Source organism: Seriola aureovittata, chromosome 13, assembly GCF_021018895.1.
Source record: "Seriola aureovittata isolate HTS-2021-v1 ecotype China chromosome 13, ASM2101889v1, whole genome shotgun sequence".
Lineage (NCBI taxonomy): Eukaryota > Metazoa > Chordata > Actinopteri > Carangiformes > Carangidae > Seriola > Seriola aureovittata.
Window position 1 is genome coordinate 16277983 of NC_079376.1, and position 13559 is coordinate 16291541.

At 42.3% G+C, this 13559-nt stretch overlaps 2 protein-coding genes across 3 annotated transcripts; both read right to left on the reverse strand.

Moving 5' to 3' along the window:
- Positions 1-80: 80 nt before the first annotated feature.
- On the reverse strand, positions 81-7543 carry arhgap11a (Rho GTPase activating protein 11A). Of its 2 annotated transcripts, XM_056392598.1 has the most exons (12): positions 6818-7543; positions 5755-5822; positions 5573-5669; positions 5223-5479; positions 4906-5069; positions 4665-4805; positions 4329-4403; positions 3780-3953; positions 3553-3682; positions 3197-3305; positions 2348-2462; positions 81-2201 (listed from the first exon to the last, which is right to left on the reverse strand). In XM_056392598.1, exons 1-12 carry the CDS (start codon positions 6944-6946, stop codon positions 703-705), a joined length of 2958 nt encoding a protein of 985 aa, XP_056248573.1. In that variant the 5' UTR covers positions 6947-7543; the 3' UTR covers positions 81-702. The 2 variants fall into 2 exon arrangements, with proteins under 2 accessions (XP_056248573.1, XP_056248574.1); XM_056392599.1 differs by lacking the exon at positions 4329-4403.
- A 727-nt stretch (positions 7544-8270) lies between these two features.
- LOC130180039 (actin, alpha cardiac muscle) lies at positions 8271-11624 on the reverse strand. Its single transcript, XM_056393323.1, has 9 exons — positions 11600-11624; positions 10363-10513; positions 10119-10247; positions 9816-9926; positions 9638-9722; positions 9169-9330; positions 8885-9076; positions 8607-8788; positions 8271-8513 (listed from the first exon to the last, which is right to left on the reverse strand). Exons 2-9 carry the CDS (start codon positions 10489-10491, stop codon positions 8370-8372), a joined length of 1134 nt encoding a protein of 377 aa, XP_056249298.1. The 5' UTR covers positions 10492-10513; positions 11600-11624; the 3' UTR covers positions 8271-8369.
- Between the last annotated feature and the right edge of the window lie 1935 nt (positions 11625-13559).

A 13559-nucleotide genomic window follows, 5' to 3' on the forward strand; every position in this document is an offset into this window, starting at 1 on the left:
AGAAGTAATTGTAGGACGCCCCCTTGTGGCTCCAAGAAATGTCAATAATTTCTCCAAAAAAAGAAGAACTGGACCAAACAGAAGGTTACATAAGTTGTTTGATTTTATTGGTCTGGAGCAGTTCACATTGCAAAGCATTTTACTGTTTGATGTTTTTGAAATCAATGGACTGCAATAGACAGATGATTTGATCAATACTGCTTGGCTTTTCTTTTTTTAAAATCCAACAAAAAAGGTGCACATTTTCTTCTCTCTGCTCATGACAAAAATAGTAAGACAATATTCTGTAATAAAAGACACAGCTTCAACTTCAGTGAACAGTAAAGATCTAACTAAGGATTAGATATAAAAACGCATAAATAAAAGCTTAAGACTTGATCAAAATATTTCCAGTCATACCATCAATCACGTCACATAATTTGGCCTGAACACTATAGTCTAAACACTACTTAACATAATCTTGTAGGCTGATATGTGTCAATATTTAGTTTCTAAACTTGTTTTACTAGAGTAAAACAATAAGGCATTTGGACATCTCCCAATAAGGCCCTAACAAAACACAAACAGCACCTACTGTAATTAAAAATAAATTAAAACCCTGAAAATATGGATATAACAAATCAGTATGTTTAATGTCATGTACTTTTACCAGACAGAGCTCTGCATAGTAAGAGGAAACAGAAAAGGCAAAAAGAATATGAACTATAAATCTACAGGCTTGGTGGCAGACATCAGTCGTGCTTGGTTGAGAGGGTTCCTGGGTGAACCTCTGTAATGGTTCATGTCTTTCTCTGCGACCTGCTGCACAAGAGGCTTCTGAGCTCCTGATGGATCAGGGACACTAGAGTCCACTTTGGTCTTTGGTTGGACCTTGTTGGTCACGTCGCCTAAAGCACAGGGCTTGGGTTTACGGGCCAAGATGCTTGGCTTTCTGGGTGGGACTGGAGGTGGTTTCTTTATGGGGCACATGCTGTTGGCCCGTCCCAGTTGCGGCTCTCCCTGGTGAGGCTGAAGCTGCGGGTGAGGGGAGAGGCCGCTCTCCAGACTCACCGCCTTCAACACTTGAGCGCTCGGGCTGTCGGTGAGTTTGGCAGTTCTAGTGGGTCTCCTGCCCTCTTCCAGAAGAGAGTTCATCCTGCGGACAGTCTGACGCACAGGGGTGCGCTGGAACTTGAGAGGTGACATGATTTGTTTGGCCTTGGAGCCTCTGGGAGAATGAAGGGTGAGCTTGTTGAAGTGTTGAATGTGGTCTGCCACACGGTACTTTTCGGTCTCCTGGCTGCGTGGTGACAGCGGTTGTTGGTTTTGGGCTTTGGTAGCAATTTCCGGGGAAAATTCTTCTTTTACGTGTACCATGCTGACTTCAGTACCAAGTCTAGGAGGTGTAGCAAGATCGTGCCCGAGTTCAAGGCCCACCCTGTATGGAGTGGACTGTAGCCCAGAGGTGACACCCAGTTTAAAGTGAGCTGGACTCTGGATGTCCAGCGCATCAATCAACCTGCTGCAGTTCACCTGCTCTGCCTCACTTTCATTGTCTCCCACCGTGGAGCTATTAAGGCTACTGATAGGAACTGCACTAAGAGAACTTTTATCAGCCTTTACTGCTGGACAACAGTATGCACCAGATTCAAATATTACACTATCAATATGCAAAGGAGACAAAGCAGCAATTTCAATCTGGCCAAAGGTAATGTTCTGTTCACTAGTCAGAAAGCTCTGCTGAGTTGGGAACCTGGAGGCTTCAGTGTCCACAGACAGAACTTTGACTGTGGGAGTCCCTGGTGGAAGGACTAGGCTGCTATCTGACGGGTTTGTTTTATTCACCTCAGTAAAGGAGTCTTGTACGACACCCTGGAGGTCGCTGCCTGACTCTGTGAAGGCCTTCTTGATTTTCAGCAGGGTGCGACCGGTTTGGCTCCGAGGTTCAATGATGGAGCTCTCGCTCTCGAGGCTCTCGGCGCTGGAGGCACAACACAGCTTCTTGGGAAGCCTGGTCACAGCTGGGGACTTGGGTATGACAATAGCTGGCTCAGACATGTAGTTGTTCTTTAGGCACATGTTCATGGGCGTATCTGTGAAAGACCCTCCGCTGAAAGCCTGGGCTCCTACAGGGGTTTCCCCACTCCATGAGGTCCGGTGAGCACTTGGGTCACATTGGGGTGTCAGCAGGTTGTCCTCAGACTTACTGATGTGCTTGGTGCCTATGAAAGGAAGAGGGATATTAGCAAATATTTGAACTCAAAGACTACATTATACCTTCTTTTTTTATGTACCATATAATGTTACAATGAAATGAAAAATTGTATCAATTAGGAATAATTTGATTGGTGGACAAGTGGATACTTACTCTTGCCTTCAGTTTTTCTAGGGAGAACTGATGGACTGAACTCTGTCTCTTTGGTGAAACGGAAACTGGTGGTGCTCTCTTGAGTGGCAAGTCGCCAGCCAATGGACTCAGATCCCTTTATCACCACCATGGAATGAGAAATGAAAGATGAAAGAAACTTCAAGGAGGGTTAAGCTTTAGATTATTATTTTTGTTAAAAAGGACCCTGCAGATGTTACCCAAAATGCAACCATTAATATGTTAATGCCATGACTTTTGTGGTTAGTTCTTCAGAGGATGATAAAAATCACTCAGAAGAAACAAGATATTGGATTTGTTGGTCAACAACTTTTTATTAAGTCAAGAATATACATATAACTCTAGAGCATTAGAAAGTCATGCACCTTAAACCTTTAGCAGTTCACCCAATGAACCCAAAACAGGCAACAATATTGTCTCTGTGTATACTTTATAGTATATAGTAACATTCATTCACCTGAGCGCTTAACATATTAAATCACTGAAAATCAGGCACAGGACTTTGTACCATACCAAGTATGAACACAATTTATTTTCGAGTATTACAAATGTAAAGGTTCTGAAAAAAAAAAACAGATTTGTTTTAAACCCTGCAAACGTTAGTTAAACGTGTTAGCTACTAAAAAAGTAAACGTAGAATGTTACACAATAAGAAAGTGCTACTGTGCACCAGTTTACCTCAACATCACACCCCGAGTGCAAACATGTTATTTAATTTTAATACAATTAATTGCAGAAAGTGCCAGAATGCACTTGATTAACACCATCTTTCACTGTTTATCTGTGAACCAGAGAAGTGGAATGTGAAGTCTATCAGGCAACCACACTTACAGCGTCTTTGCTGCTCTTCCCCAGGCTAAAGCGCAAGCGGAGAGACTTGCGTGGTGCTTCTTTTTTGCCGACTTTGGGAGAAAAGCAGCCAGCTTTTCCAGATTCAACTCTGAAAAGAATATGAATTCAAATATTGTTAAGATGAGTCAAGAATACCCAATAGCTTTTATGTTAATATTTTACATACTCCTATCTCTCTTTAAATTCATCTTTTAAACACAAATGCAGGACCAGTGGAAAATACATGGCTGTGTAGCACAATGCATTTTAAGGCATCAATAATGTCAAAATTCCCAGCGAGACAAACAACATAACTGAATTTGGAATGATAATTCGAAGACAAAGAAAGTGTGTACCTGTTGACAGCATGTCTGTTACTAAGTCGTCGACTCTTCCTCCTTGCAGAGGTAGCTGGCTGCCTTCTGGACCTCCCTGCTGAGGACAGGGCATTTTGGGAAGAGTCCAAGACCCCTGAGGCACTGTAAGCTAGAATATATGAAGGGGGAAAAACATGCAAAGTTAAGCACAAGCTTTGGAGATAGCAGAGTAGTCCATGCCTATTTGATCAAACCTTCATCACTACCTGATCCAGGAGTGGAGACTCCGCTGAACAATGAATTGGGAAGTAAATCTATTCCAAGATTCTTTTTGACAGATCTACGTTTCTTGTTTGAGAATCCAAAAGAGTGACCAGATTCCAAAGGAAGCTTTCGCTTGGATGTCGGCGTTGCAATCACAGGCGTTGCGGAAGAAAAGACTGGCAAAAATCACAAAAGAATTAATGTCTTTGAGCATGTTGGATTTGTTCTTTTATATTTGAAAACATTCCAGAGATGATTCTAAGCCAAAGCACTGGAAGCAATTAGCAGATTCATGCAAATGACTGACAGACAGGCAAAGACGACAAAAGCCAATGAAGACGAGCATGAATTCACATTATTTAAATGACACGTATTCGTTATCTAAGCAGCTGCTAATCAATGTCAATTTATGCATCTTAGAAGCTTTGATAAAGAGTTTGCTTTGTTTGAAGAACATGAAGCTTACTGTTTTAAAGGACAGTGCAGGTGTATAGCAATCATCATGCCACATGACAAGCAACATAGTTATCTCATCTGACCACAGTACATACCAAGACTGTCTGACTGGGTGGCATGTGTGGGTGTTCTATTAGTTTTTATCTTATTCAGAGCACCATTGACCATATCTGAAATGTGAGACAAACCAAATTATTTAAACAATATTGGCTATCTAAAGCTGCTTCAAAATAAGCTTCTACAATACAGGGCTCAGAAAGACAACTGCTGCCTCTATAGGTAAAAGACTGTTTTGAGTTAGGTTGTGGCTTTTAACTGGACGTAAAGTAAAACTGATCAGCTGAGATGAGAGAGGCAGGACCCTCTCATGGAAGGAAGTTGCATATTTTAACTTTCAGTTGGAAATTAAATCTCTGATGATGTAGTCTTACCTCCGAAGCTGCGCCTGTGTCTCCTTTTCATCCCTGAGTTAAAGTCCAGCTCCTCAAGTTCATCGTGAGTAGGCGACAGAACCCCGGCCTCACATCCCAACATGGCTGGAACCTTCGCTAGAAGGAACTGTGGTAACACACCTGTCACAAAAAAAAAAACAAAAAACATACATTTTAGTTCTTTAAAGCAACAGTGTAGACTGACACAGAGAAAGCGGAGGTGATATGCTTCAAGTCGTACCAAAGTTGTGGGCATTCTCTATGAAGCAGTGTACTATAGCTGCCTGAAGCTTGAGGCGCTTCTCAGTGTTGGCATTCATCTTCTCTGTGCCATCTCCAGAGTGAAGGAGGTTGGGAGCCAATATTAAAGACAAGTTACTGCTATCCATCTTATTCTCTGCACTCCTGTGATTAAGCAAGGAAAAAAGAGAAAACACAGTTATCTAAATATGAAAACAAAACTTGTATATAAACCGATAATTCATCTAAAATGGCATAATCCAAACAAAAATATGTTCAATGTAAATAAAGTGATTAAACTAAAGGTATTTATGGTACCTCTTAGACACATTATGGAGGAAGTCGAAAAAGTGACGCAGAACACAAAGGTTTCTATCAGGCAGCACACAGGACAGCAGGATGGTGGCAGAAATCCTCTCCTCCTCAGTGGGGAGCTGCTGGGCCTTGAGGAAGGCCTCCTGCAGCTCTGTGGGTAGCACAGGCTCCGGCAGCTCCCTGAAGAACTGCTTCACCAGACCGGCAACATCGCAAGGAAGTGCAGTGGACAGGCACTCCTCACCGGCATCCAGTTTCGCCTGGACAGACAGAACACATCTCTGTTGTATTAAGACGGTTCCCAGGGTCATGGTCCCTCAATTAGAGCAAGGTCAGCTTCAGCCATCACTCACCCTGAGTGCTTTCAGGCGAATGACAGAGCCTGATTTTCTGAACAGGCCCTCTGTGTCGACATGTGCCAGCAGCTTCATACATGCGTCAACCAGAAAGCTAGGAATGCAGAGAAATGTCAGTATAAATTGTAGAAAATAGGAACAAAGAAATCAAGTACACGTGAATAGGTATGGCCACTTGCCTTGGCACGCTCCCACATTCCATATTATAGTATGGTAAGCTCTCCAGGGATATCCCAAAAACCTTTGTCTAGGGGGAACAATCAAACAATAAAATATAAGACATAAATTATGCTCAATAAATGGTCTGTATGAGTAAGCTATTGATTAATAACAGCAGCAATCAGCAGCATCACACATATTATGTATTCATCTTTGTCAAAAATCTTGGAAGCACCGTTTGTTTTTTCCCCCAAACCACTTCGATTAAAATACTTAAAGACATGACAGGGATTTCTCTGCTTAAGTTTCTACTATTTCTGATCACTCTGTGCGATGGCTGGCTGCCAAACATTAATGTTTAAGAGAACAGCGATAAAAGCTGCATCAGCTACTTTATGTTGCCTTTTGACCTCAATGATCTGAATATGCCCAGTATTTTTCAGTGTAGCAGAATTACTTCATTTAGGTTCTTGATTTCCCCCCCCGGAAGTTGAGGTTGCAGAAACTGAATGCTCAATTGAAAGGTCTCTAAGTCTCTTGCAACAAACCTTGTGACTCCTGTGGGTCAATTACAAATACAGGACATAAGAAGAAACAGGGCATTCAGTGGTAATTCTTTTAATTAACTGCCTGTAAATTCGGTATAAAATAACCTGTAGAGGTTTAACTGTGCTGTCTAAACCACATGATTGTGTTTCCTAAATGTTCAAAAAGATCACAACAATGTGCCATAAAGATTTAGGGGAAAACATTGCCTTTTTTGTGGTTTGTTGGAATTGGCTTTCTATTGCTGGTAAAGAAATTTATGGTGTGAATAATCCCGGGAACAGCCAAACAAAGCGTCTGCAGTGACTGACATGGGTGACAACAGCATGTGAACAAATGGGTCTCATCAGTGAGGTCCTGCTTTCAGTGATATGCTAATTTGATTCAACAGACTAAACAATAGTATGTGCAAGGCTGATACACTTGTTGATTTGAGCAATAACAGATGATCAAATCCAAAGTTTCACTGTAAGTCACTGTAAATGAAACGCAAGTAAATCGTACTATACATTGATAATTAGTTCTCTTCAAACTTACCGAGTTGCTGGCTGCCGACTTACAACTGGCTGCTTTGTTTTTGTTCCAATTCTTTGTCTTTATCCCGTACGCTGAGCGGAGGTGCTGCACAGCCACTAAACGCATGACATTTCTCTCCATGACTTTCATTTTACACCTCTATCTTGTACTTTCAAATTAACTTTGCAACAATCCGTTCACTCTCTTCTGTCAGGACCTTAGTAAACTGGCATTAGCAGTTGTATCAGCTCCGTCCTGACCCGAGCCTCTCTTAACTTATTTTCTTTCTTCAGACTGCTGACGCTAACTCATCCTCTCGTGGATTTTAACTGCTCACAAGACGCTTGATCTACACAACAGTTTACCAACTGTAACCTCGATAGTAAGTACTAAAAAGTTACTAAGTCTCAAGGAGATGCTAAAGACTACACCAAAGTTACATTATGGTCACTTCATGCTTCGGTTGCAATGCAGTTAGCTAGCTAACGTTAGCCAGCTAGGTTAGCAAGTCACATATGCTCATTAACGAGCCTCAATAGAAAAAAAAACAAAACAGCGTGTCGGTGTCACACAACTTAAAATAGTTGTTTACCTCTCCCCAAAACGTTAAAATACACTGATTACACCAAAATTAATCCTTTAGCTAGCTAACTGCATTGCGCTGCGGTTCACTCTTCAAGTCGGTTGCGAGGCTGTCTGTTTCCGCACAGCATTCAAACAGCGGCGCTCCCTACGCTCTACGCTCTGATTGGCTGGAACCGAATAACATTCTCTAGGGTGTGTGTTTTATAGCCCAGTGCAGCCTCTCTGGGCGGGGTTGGTTTCGTTTGAGCCAGATGAATACTAAAGTGGACACTTCTTGTCAGCCGGTGCACTATGTAATTAGATTTAGTCGCACCTTTAAAATGCAAACTGCACACATACATAATTGTGCAACTGTACTGCACGTATCACGACCATGTTATATGCATTGAAACAGCCATACGCCCAGGTTTGATTAGCTTAATTATTTCCCCTCACGCTCTTTTTGTGCACTTAAGGCAAATGAGGTTTATCTCTGTGTACACTTTCTCATATTAAATAATAAAACAATATGATTACTTAAACTGAAAAAAACTGAATAAGAGGACTGCAATGGACTGAAAAATGTAAGATGTCCAGGCCAATCCTCACAGATATTAAGACCACCAAATCAGTTATAGTAATGTACTGCAACACCAAATACTGTGAAGCAACTGTGTATTGTGCAAGAAATTCAAACTAAAACACTGATGAGTGGCTTCACAAAGTTCCTCTGTTCTGGATTTAAGAAAGTCATGCTGTCTAACTTAGTTTGCAAAATGAACTAAATATAAGTTTTATATTTAATTTAGTAAACCGCCTTCTTGGTACATGCTTCTGAAGTGTCACTCATTTATTTTCAGCTACACCTTGAATACCCCACCTTGTCACAAACACAGTACAGGAGATATACTCTCATAAGGGCTTATCTTTATTACAATAGAACATACACATATATATACAGGAGACAACAACGTACAAATGCATGGACAAAAGGAGGTTGGTTGTGTGTTTAGAAGCATTTCCTGTGGACAATGGAGGGGCCGGCCTCATCGTACTCCTGCTTGCTGATCCACATCTGCTGGAAGGTGGACAGGGAAGCCAGGATGGAGCCACCGATCCAGACAGAGTACTTCCTCTCAGGTGGAGCGATGATCTAGACATGGAATAAACATAATTTAAGTTTTACTTAGTGTTGATTCACTTAGTCAATTAACCTAATGACTAACAATATATGTAGTTTTCTCACCTTGATCTTCATGGTGCTTGGGGCGAGGGCTGTAATCTCCTTCTGCATACGGTCAGCAATACCAGGGTACATGGTGGTACCACCAGACAGCACATTGTTGGCATACAGGTCCTTACGGATGTCAATGTCACACTTCATGATGCTGTTGTAGGCGGTCTCATGGATACCAGCAGACTCCATACCTGGCAGAGGACAAGCAAAACAGATGAGCTTTGTCACAAACACAAAATACAGCATTTCTTAGAACCATCAAAAAACAAATGTAACCAATGACTCACCAATGAAAGAAGGCTGGAAGAGGGTCTCTGGGCAACGGAAACGCTCGTTACCAATGGTGATGACCTGACCGTCGGGCAGCTCATAGCTCTTTTCCAGGGAGGAAGAGGAGGCAGCGGTGGCCATCTCATTCTCAAAGTCAAGAGCCACGTAGCACAGCTTCTCCTTGATGTCACGCACAATCTCACGCTCAGCTAAGGAGTAGAAAGTTCACATATTGAGAAACAACACTTGCACACTTCTCGTATACACATTAAACTAAATAACCATGATGGCATAGACCTACCAGTTGTGACAAAGGAGTAGCCACGCTCAGTCAGGATCTTCATCAGGTAGTCGGTCAGGTCACGACCGGCCAGATCCAGACGCATGATGGCGTGTGGCAGAGCATAACCCTCATAGATGGGGACATTGTGGGTCACACCATCACCAGAGTCCAGCACAATACCTTTAGCAAGCAGACAGGGAGCATGGTTAGTTATCTATGCATGATTGCAAAGGTGGAGATTGACAGCTACATACAACTCCGCCCTCTTCAACTATGTCTCACATCATAAACCATAAAATGCTGCTGACATCACTGGGCATACACCCTGCTGGAGAGGGATTACCACCTCCCCTTCACAATGAGACAGGAATCTATCCAAACACATTCAGAGTGGCAGTGCTGAACAGTTTCTCCCTTACAAGAGATACAATTTCCTCTAATTTTAGACTTAATTGGGTACATGTGAAAAAAGCTGCAGTGTACTGACCGGTGGTACGACCAGAGGCATACAGGGACAGCACAGCCTGGATGGCCACATACATGGCGGGAACGTTGAAGGTCTCAAACATGATCTGCAAGAAAAAGCAAGTAGAATGTCAAAAGTTTGTCTTAAATCAAGAACTTATATGTGAAAACAGAGCAGAGAGTAGTGACTTTTAATGTACCTGGGTCATCTTCTCCCTGTTGGCTTTGGGGTTCAGGGGGGCCTCAGTGAGCAGGGTGGGGTGCTCCTCTGGGGCCACACGCAGCTCATTGTAAAAGGTGTGGTGCCAGATCTGGCAAAAAGAACAGCTGATGTCAGGGACTGAAACAACTCTCGACTGACTGAGTAAACAACAAGCAGGTCTTTAAATAAAGCATCAAATCTAAAAATAAAGCAGCCTTTATGATGATGGCTGCGAATTCTCAAGAATGTGACAGCTTAGCTGCCATGAATGTTGTAAATGAATCTCACTGTCAACACACACCTTCTCCATATCATCCCAGTTGGTGATGATGCCATGCTCGATGGGGTACTTCAGAGTCAGGATACCCCTCTTGCTCTGGGCCTCATCACCCACATAGCTGTCCTTCTGACCCATACCCACCATCACACCCTGAAGGAGGAAGCATGAGAGCAGCATAAGATATAGGAATCTACTTTTTATTTTTGTTACTCATCACACAAAATAGGATTTTGAGGGCTGTGACGGGGGACAGATTTAAGCGTACCTGGTGGCGGGGCCTTCCAACAATGGAAGGGAAGACAGCACGGGGAGCGTCATCACCGGCAAATCCAGCCTTGACCAAGCCAGAGCCGTTGTCGCACACAAGAGCGGTAGTCTCGTCGTCGTCACACATGATTAGGCTTTACTGGGATGGTCTAAAATTTGAGGGGGTGGAGGCGAGAGGTGGGGTGAAAACACAAGGAGAGAAGGTTTAGGCTGGGTGTTAAGAACAGCTGCCTAAACTGCCCAACATAGAATACATAGCACAAAGGCCTGTTATAATTGAACAGTCACAGACACTTTATCACTGGAGACTGGAGTGGCTAATGATGTGACGATATGACTAGACCTGCTATATCTGGAAGAGTTAGTGACATTATCAGTCAGTCACTCATATGATTGTTATATGTATTAGCTGTAATCCACAGGCTGCCAGCAGTATTTCCTAACTGTTCTTACAGTATTATCACTTGCAAACACTAACACAACCCACCTCAAGGGGTGCTATCTATACAGAGCTAATTAGACATGGCTTTGGATGCTATTTTGGTCCCAACCTTGTTGTACATTTCCTGATACCATATCTCCACAGCCATGATTGTTCCCGGGCCTTTTCAGAGCTGCTGAGGTAGCACCAAAAAGGGGCATAACAGAGAGACCTGTGATCTATTTTAAGCTCAGCACCCCCACTGTGCTTAACGGGGTGAAACAACTGACACATGCATCTTCTGCTATTTCAGGTCTGAGAGAGGTTGTCAAAAAGCCAGGGCAGCACCCGTCCATCTGCACACTGTGACAACTTTTGTTTTACTATGTGGCCAGTGTGCCCCAGCAACTTCATTCATTGGAGCTTAAGTGAATTTGGCAAACTTCTTCCCAGCTTTTGAGCACTGTTCTGATTCATCTGAGCTATATGTAGACGTGTCCATGCTTTCCCACGGACTCTTAACACAGCATGGAGTATATCTGTCACAGTAAATCACATCACCTAATAATTTCAGTGTTAATTTTAGCATACTCATGGCAATCAAACCACCAGAACTAGTAACTCCAGATTTAACTATTGCCCACTCCACAAGTTCAGTTAGAAATCACAACCTGAGAAAACCATTAGTCTGCTGAAGTTACGTCATCCATTCATTCATCCCAGTATCATCAGCTCAGTCTCACAGACTTCAGGAAACTGATCCACATAAATGACACAGATGAACACAGTGAAGCAAGTTGTGAAATGTACTCACCAAGGTGCACTGCTAGACGGATGCTTCCACTGGGACAAAGCCTGAGGGTGAGAAGAGTCCCTTAAATAAGACCCAGACTGGTTGTAGGGACCTGGGGCGGGGCCAGGGGTTCACACAACTCCAAATAAGAGCTGCCAGCACAAATCAACAAGCCAAAGGAATGTGTGTTTTACATACATGGACGAGACCTCTCTACAATGAAGTCACTTGGCTGACATGGTTTTAATGAAATATTGACAAAAAAGTTGACAATATAATGTGATGGAATATTGTTGATAGCTCTCAACAAAAAAGGAAGAGTGTGTGTGTGCGTGTGTGTGTGGAGGGGGGGGTTATACAGGAATCTGTCTTCATTCTGATTATCTGTTGTATTATTTAACCTTATAAAGCAACATTAACATAAATACCATTTCTGACAGGAAAATAAAGAGTACTCTGAATTTTAAAGGGCTTTACTAAATATGTAACTTCTTGCATTATAACAATGGATGTTTGCACGTGTGTTGCCGTCTAATTTCTTTATAGCCCTTAAATGATATGTCAGAATCAAGACACAGTGTCAATATACAGTAAGTGTTTTAAAATACTGTCATTTCTGTTCTTCTGATGCCTAAAGGGACACATTTGTGATACCTTTTACTACACTCATAAGCACCTAGAAGGACCTCCATGATGACCCAGTCAGGGCAGCATCACTGGTGTCTTGTTAAGGAGATGAAAACATAGTATATGTCTGTGAACCACACGGCTGGTATGTGAGCTGAGGCTCCTCAACGTGTGTAACAGCTGATGGCAACGCCAGCCGGGCTCTGTGTCTGATCTGGCTGTCTGAGTGGCTATGTCGGTGTCAGTACTACGTGCTGATTGGCTGAGCTGTCTCCTTGTAGGGTTATGGTGAGCAGGAGAGTCATTAATGTGCAGCCACTGAGGTTCACGAGCTGTGAGTTTGCAAAGAGGAACTCCATATTTGTGCCACCCACTTAACTGTACATTTTCCTTGACACTGTACCATATGAGGTAATACTCTCATCTATGCAGGAATGATACAAACATTTGACAAATTATTTGTTAATACAACATCATTCCCAAAGAAAATATAATATATGGTCAGATCTCCAGGGGAATATGGAACATGTATTTGCAAAGATGAAATAAATGTACTGATCCAGGCCTTTAGGGTTAGAATTATGAAGAATGACTCAGATGTAGAAGAGTAGTGCAGAATATGTGAGATTATATCATAGTTGAAGGTATGTGAGAGCATTCTTCTACTACGCCACACTGCCCCACCAGATACCAGCACCTCCTATTTATAGCTATATTTTCTCTCTATCTCCACAGATAGAAGCTGGATGCAGCTTAAGTATCTCATAGTTATTTGCTTGACAAAGAAGACTTTAATAGATTGGATTAATGCTCTTTTGATACATGAAAAAAGAGGTCTGATTCATGATCAGGCTTTTCTACCAAGCAACAGTGAGTTCTCTCTGAAGCTTTGTAAATAAAGATGCCATTGAAAAGTGTCTCTGGAGGAGTTTTGTCAGGTCTAACAAAATAACCCAGCTCTCATCAGGATTATCTGGATTTAGGCATGGAGAGTATAAATTTAATAACAGAAAGTCTGATTACAAACTGGAGGTGTGGGTTAGAAAAATCACATATACTACATTTACTACATAAGGAGATATATTAGCCCCTTCTGTAAATACTGTATCACTGAGACATTTGTCACAGTAAAAGCAAAGCAGAATGACATGAGTGATAAACCTGCTTGGTCTACATACTCTCATTTGGCTCCTAAATAAAGGGCCAAGCGAGCGTCCTCATGAGATGTGTATGGAGGCTCAGTAACACTGTTCTCCCTCAGGCACTGCTCCATTGTGTCAATATAACCTGTTCAGCTCAATGGAGCCCTTGTGGGATGTTGTATACTGCAAGGTTTGAGATCAACTTTAATACC

Bases quoted from the DNA above. Each gene is read 5' to 3' on its own strand.
- arhgap11a (XM_056392598.1), bottom strand. From the start codon at position 6,946: ATGAAAGTCATGGAGAGAAATGTCATGCGTTTAGTGGCTGTGCAGCAC. The intron at 5,823-6,817 runs GTAAGTTTGAAG...TGTTCCCCCTAG, and splicing joins AGTCGGCAGCCAGCAACTCG to ACAAAGGTTTTTGGGATATC. The intron at 2,202-2,347 runs GTAAGTATCCAC...TTCCTTTCATAG, and splicing joins TAGAAAAACTGAAGGCAAGA to GCACCAAGCACATCAGTAAG.
- LOC130180039 (XM_056393323.1), bottom strand. From the start codon at position 10,491: ATGTGTGACGACGACGAGACTACCGCTCTTGTGTGCGACAACGGCTCT. The intron at 9,927-10,118 runs GTGTGTGTTGAC...TCTTTTTGCCAG, and splicing joins ACTGGGATGATATGGAGAAG to ATCTGGCACCACACCTTTTA. The intron at 9,723-9,815 runs GTACATTAAAAG...TTTTTCTTGCAG, and splicing joins ACAGGGAGAAGATGACCCAG to ATCATGTTTGAGACCTTCAA.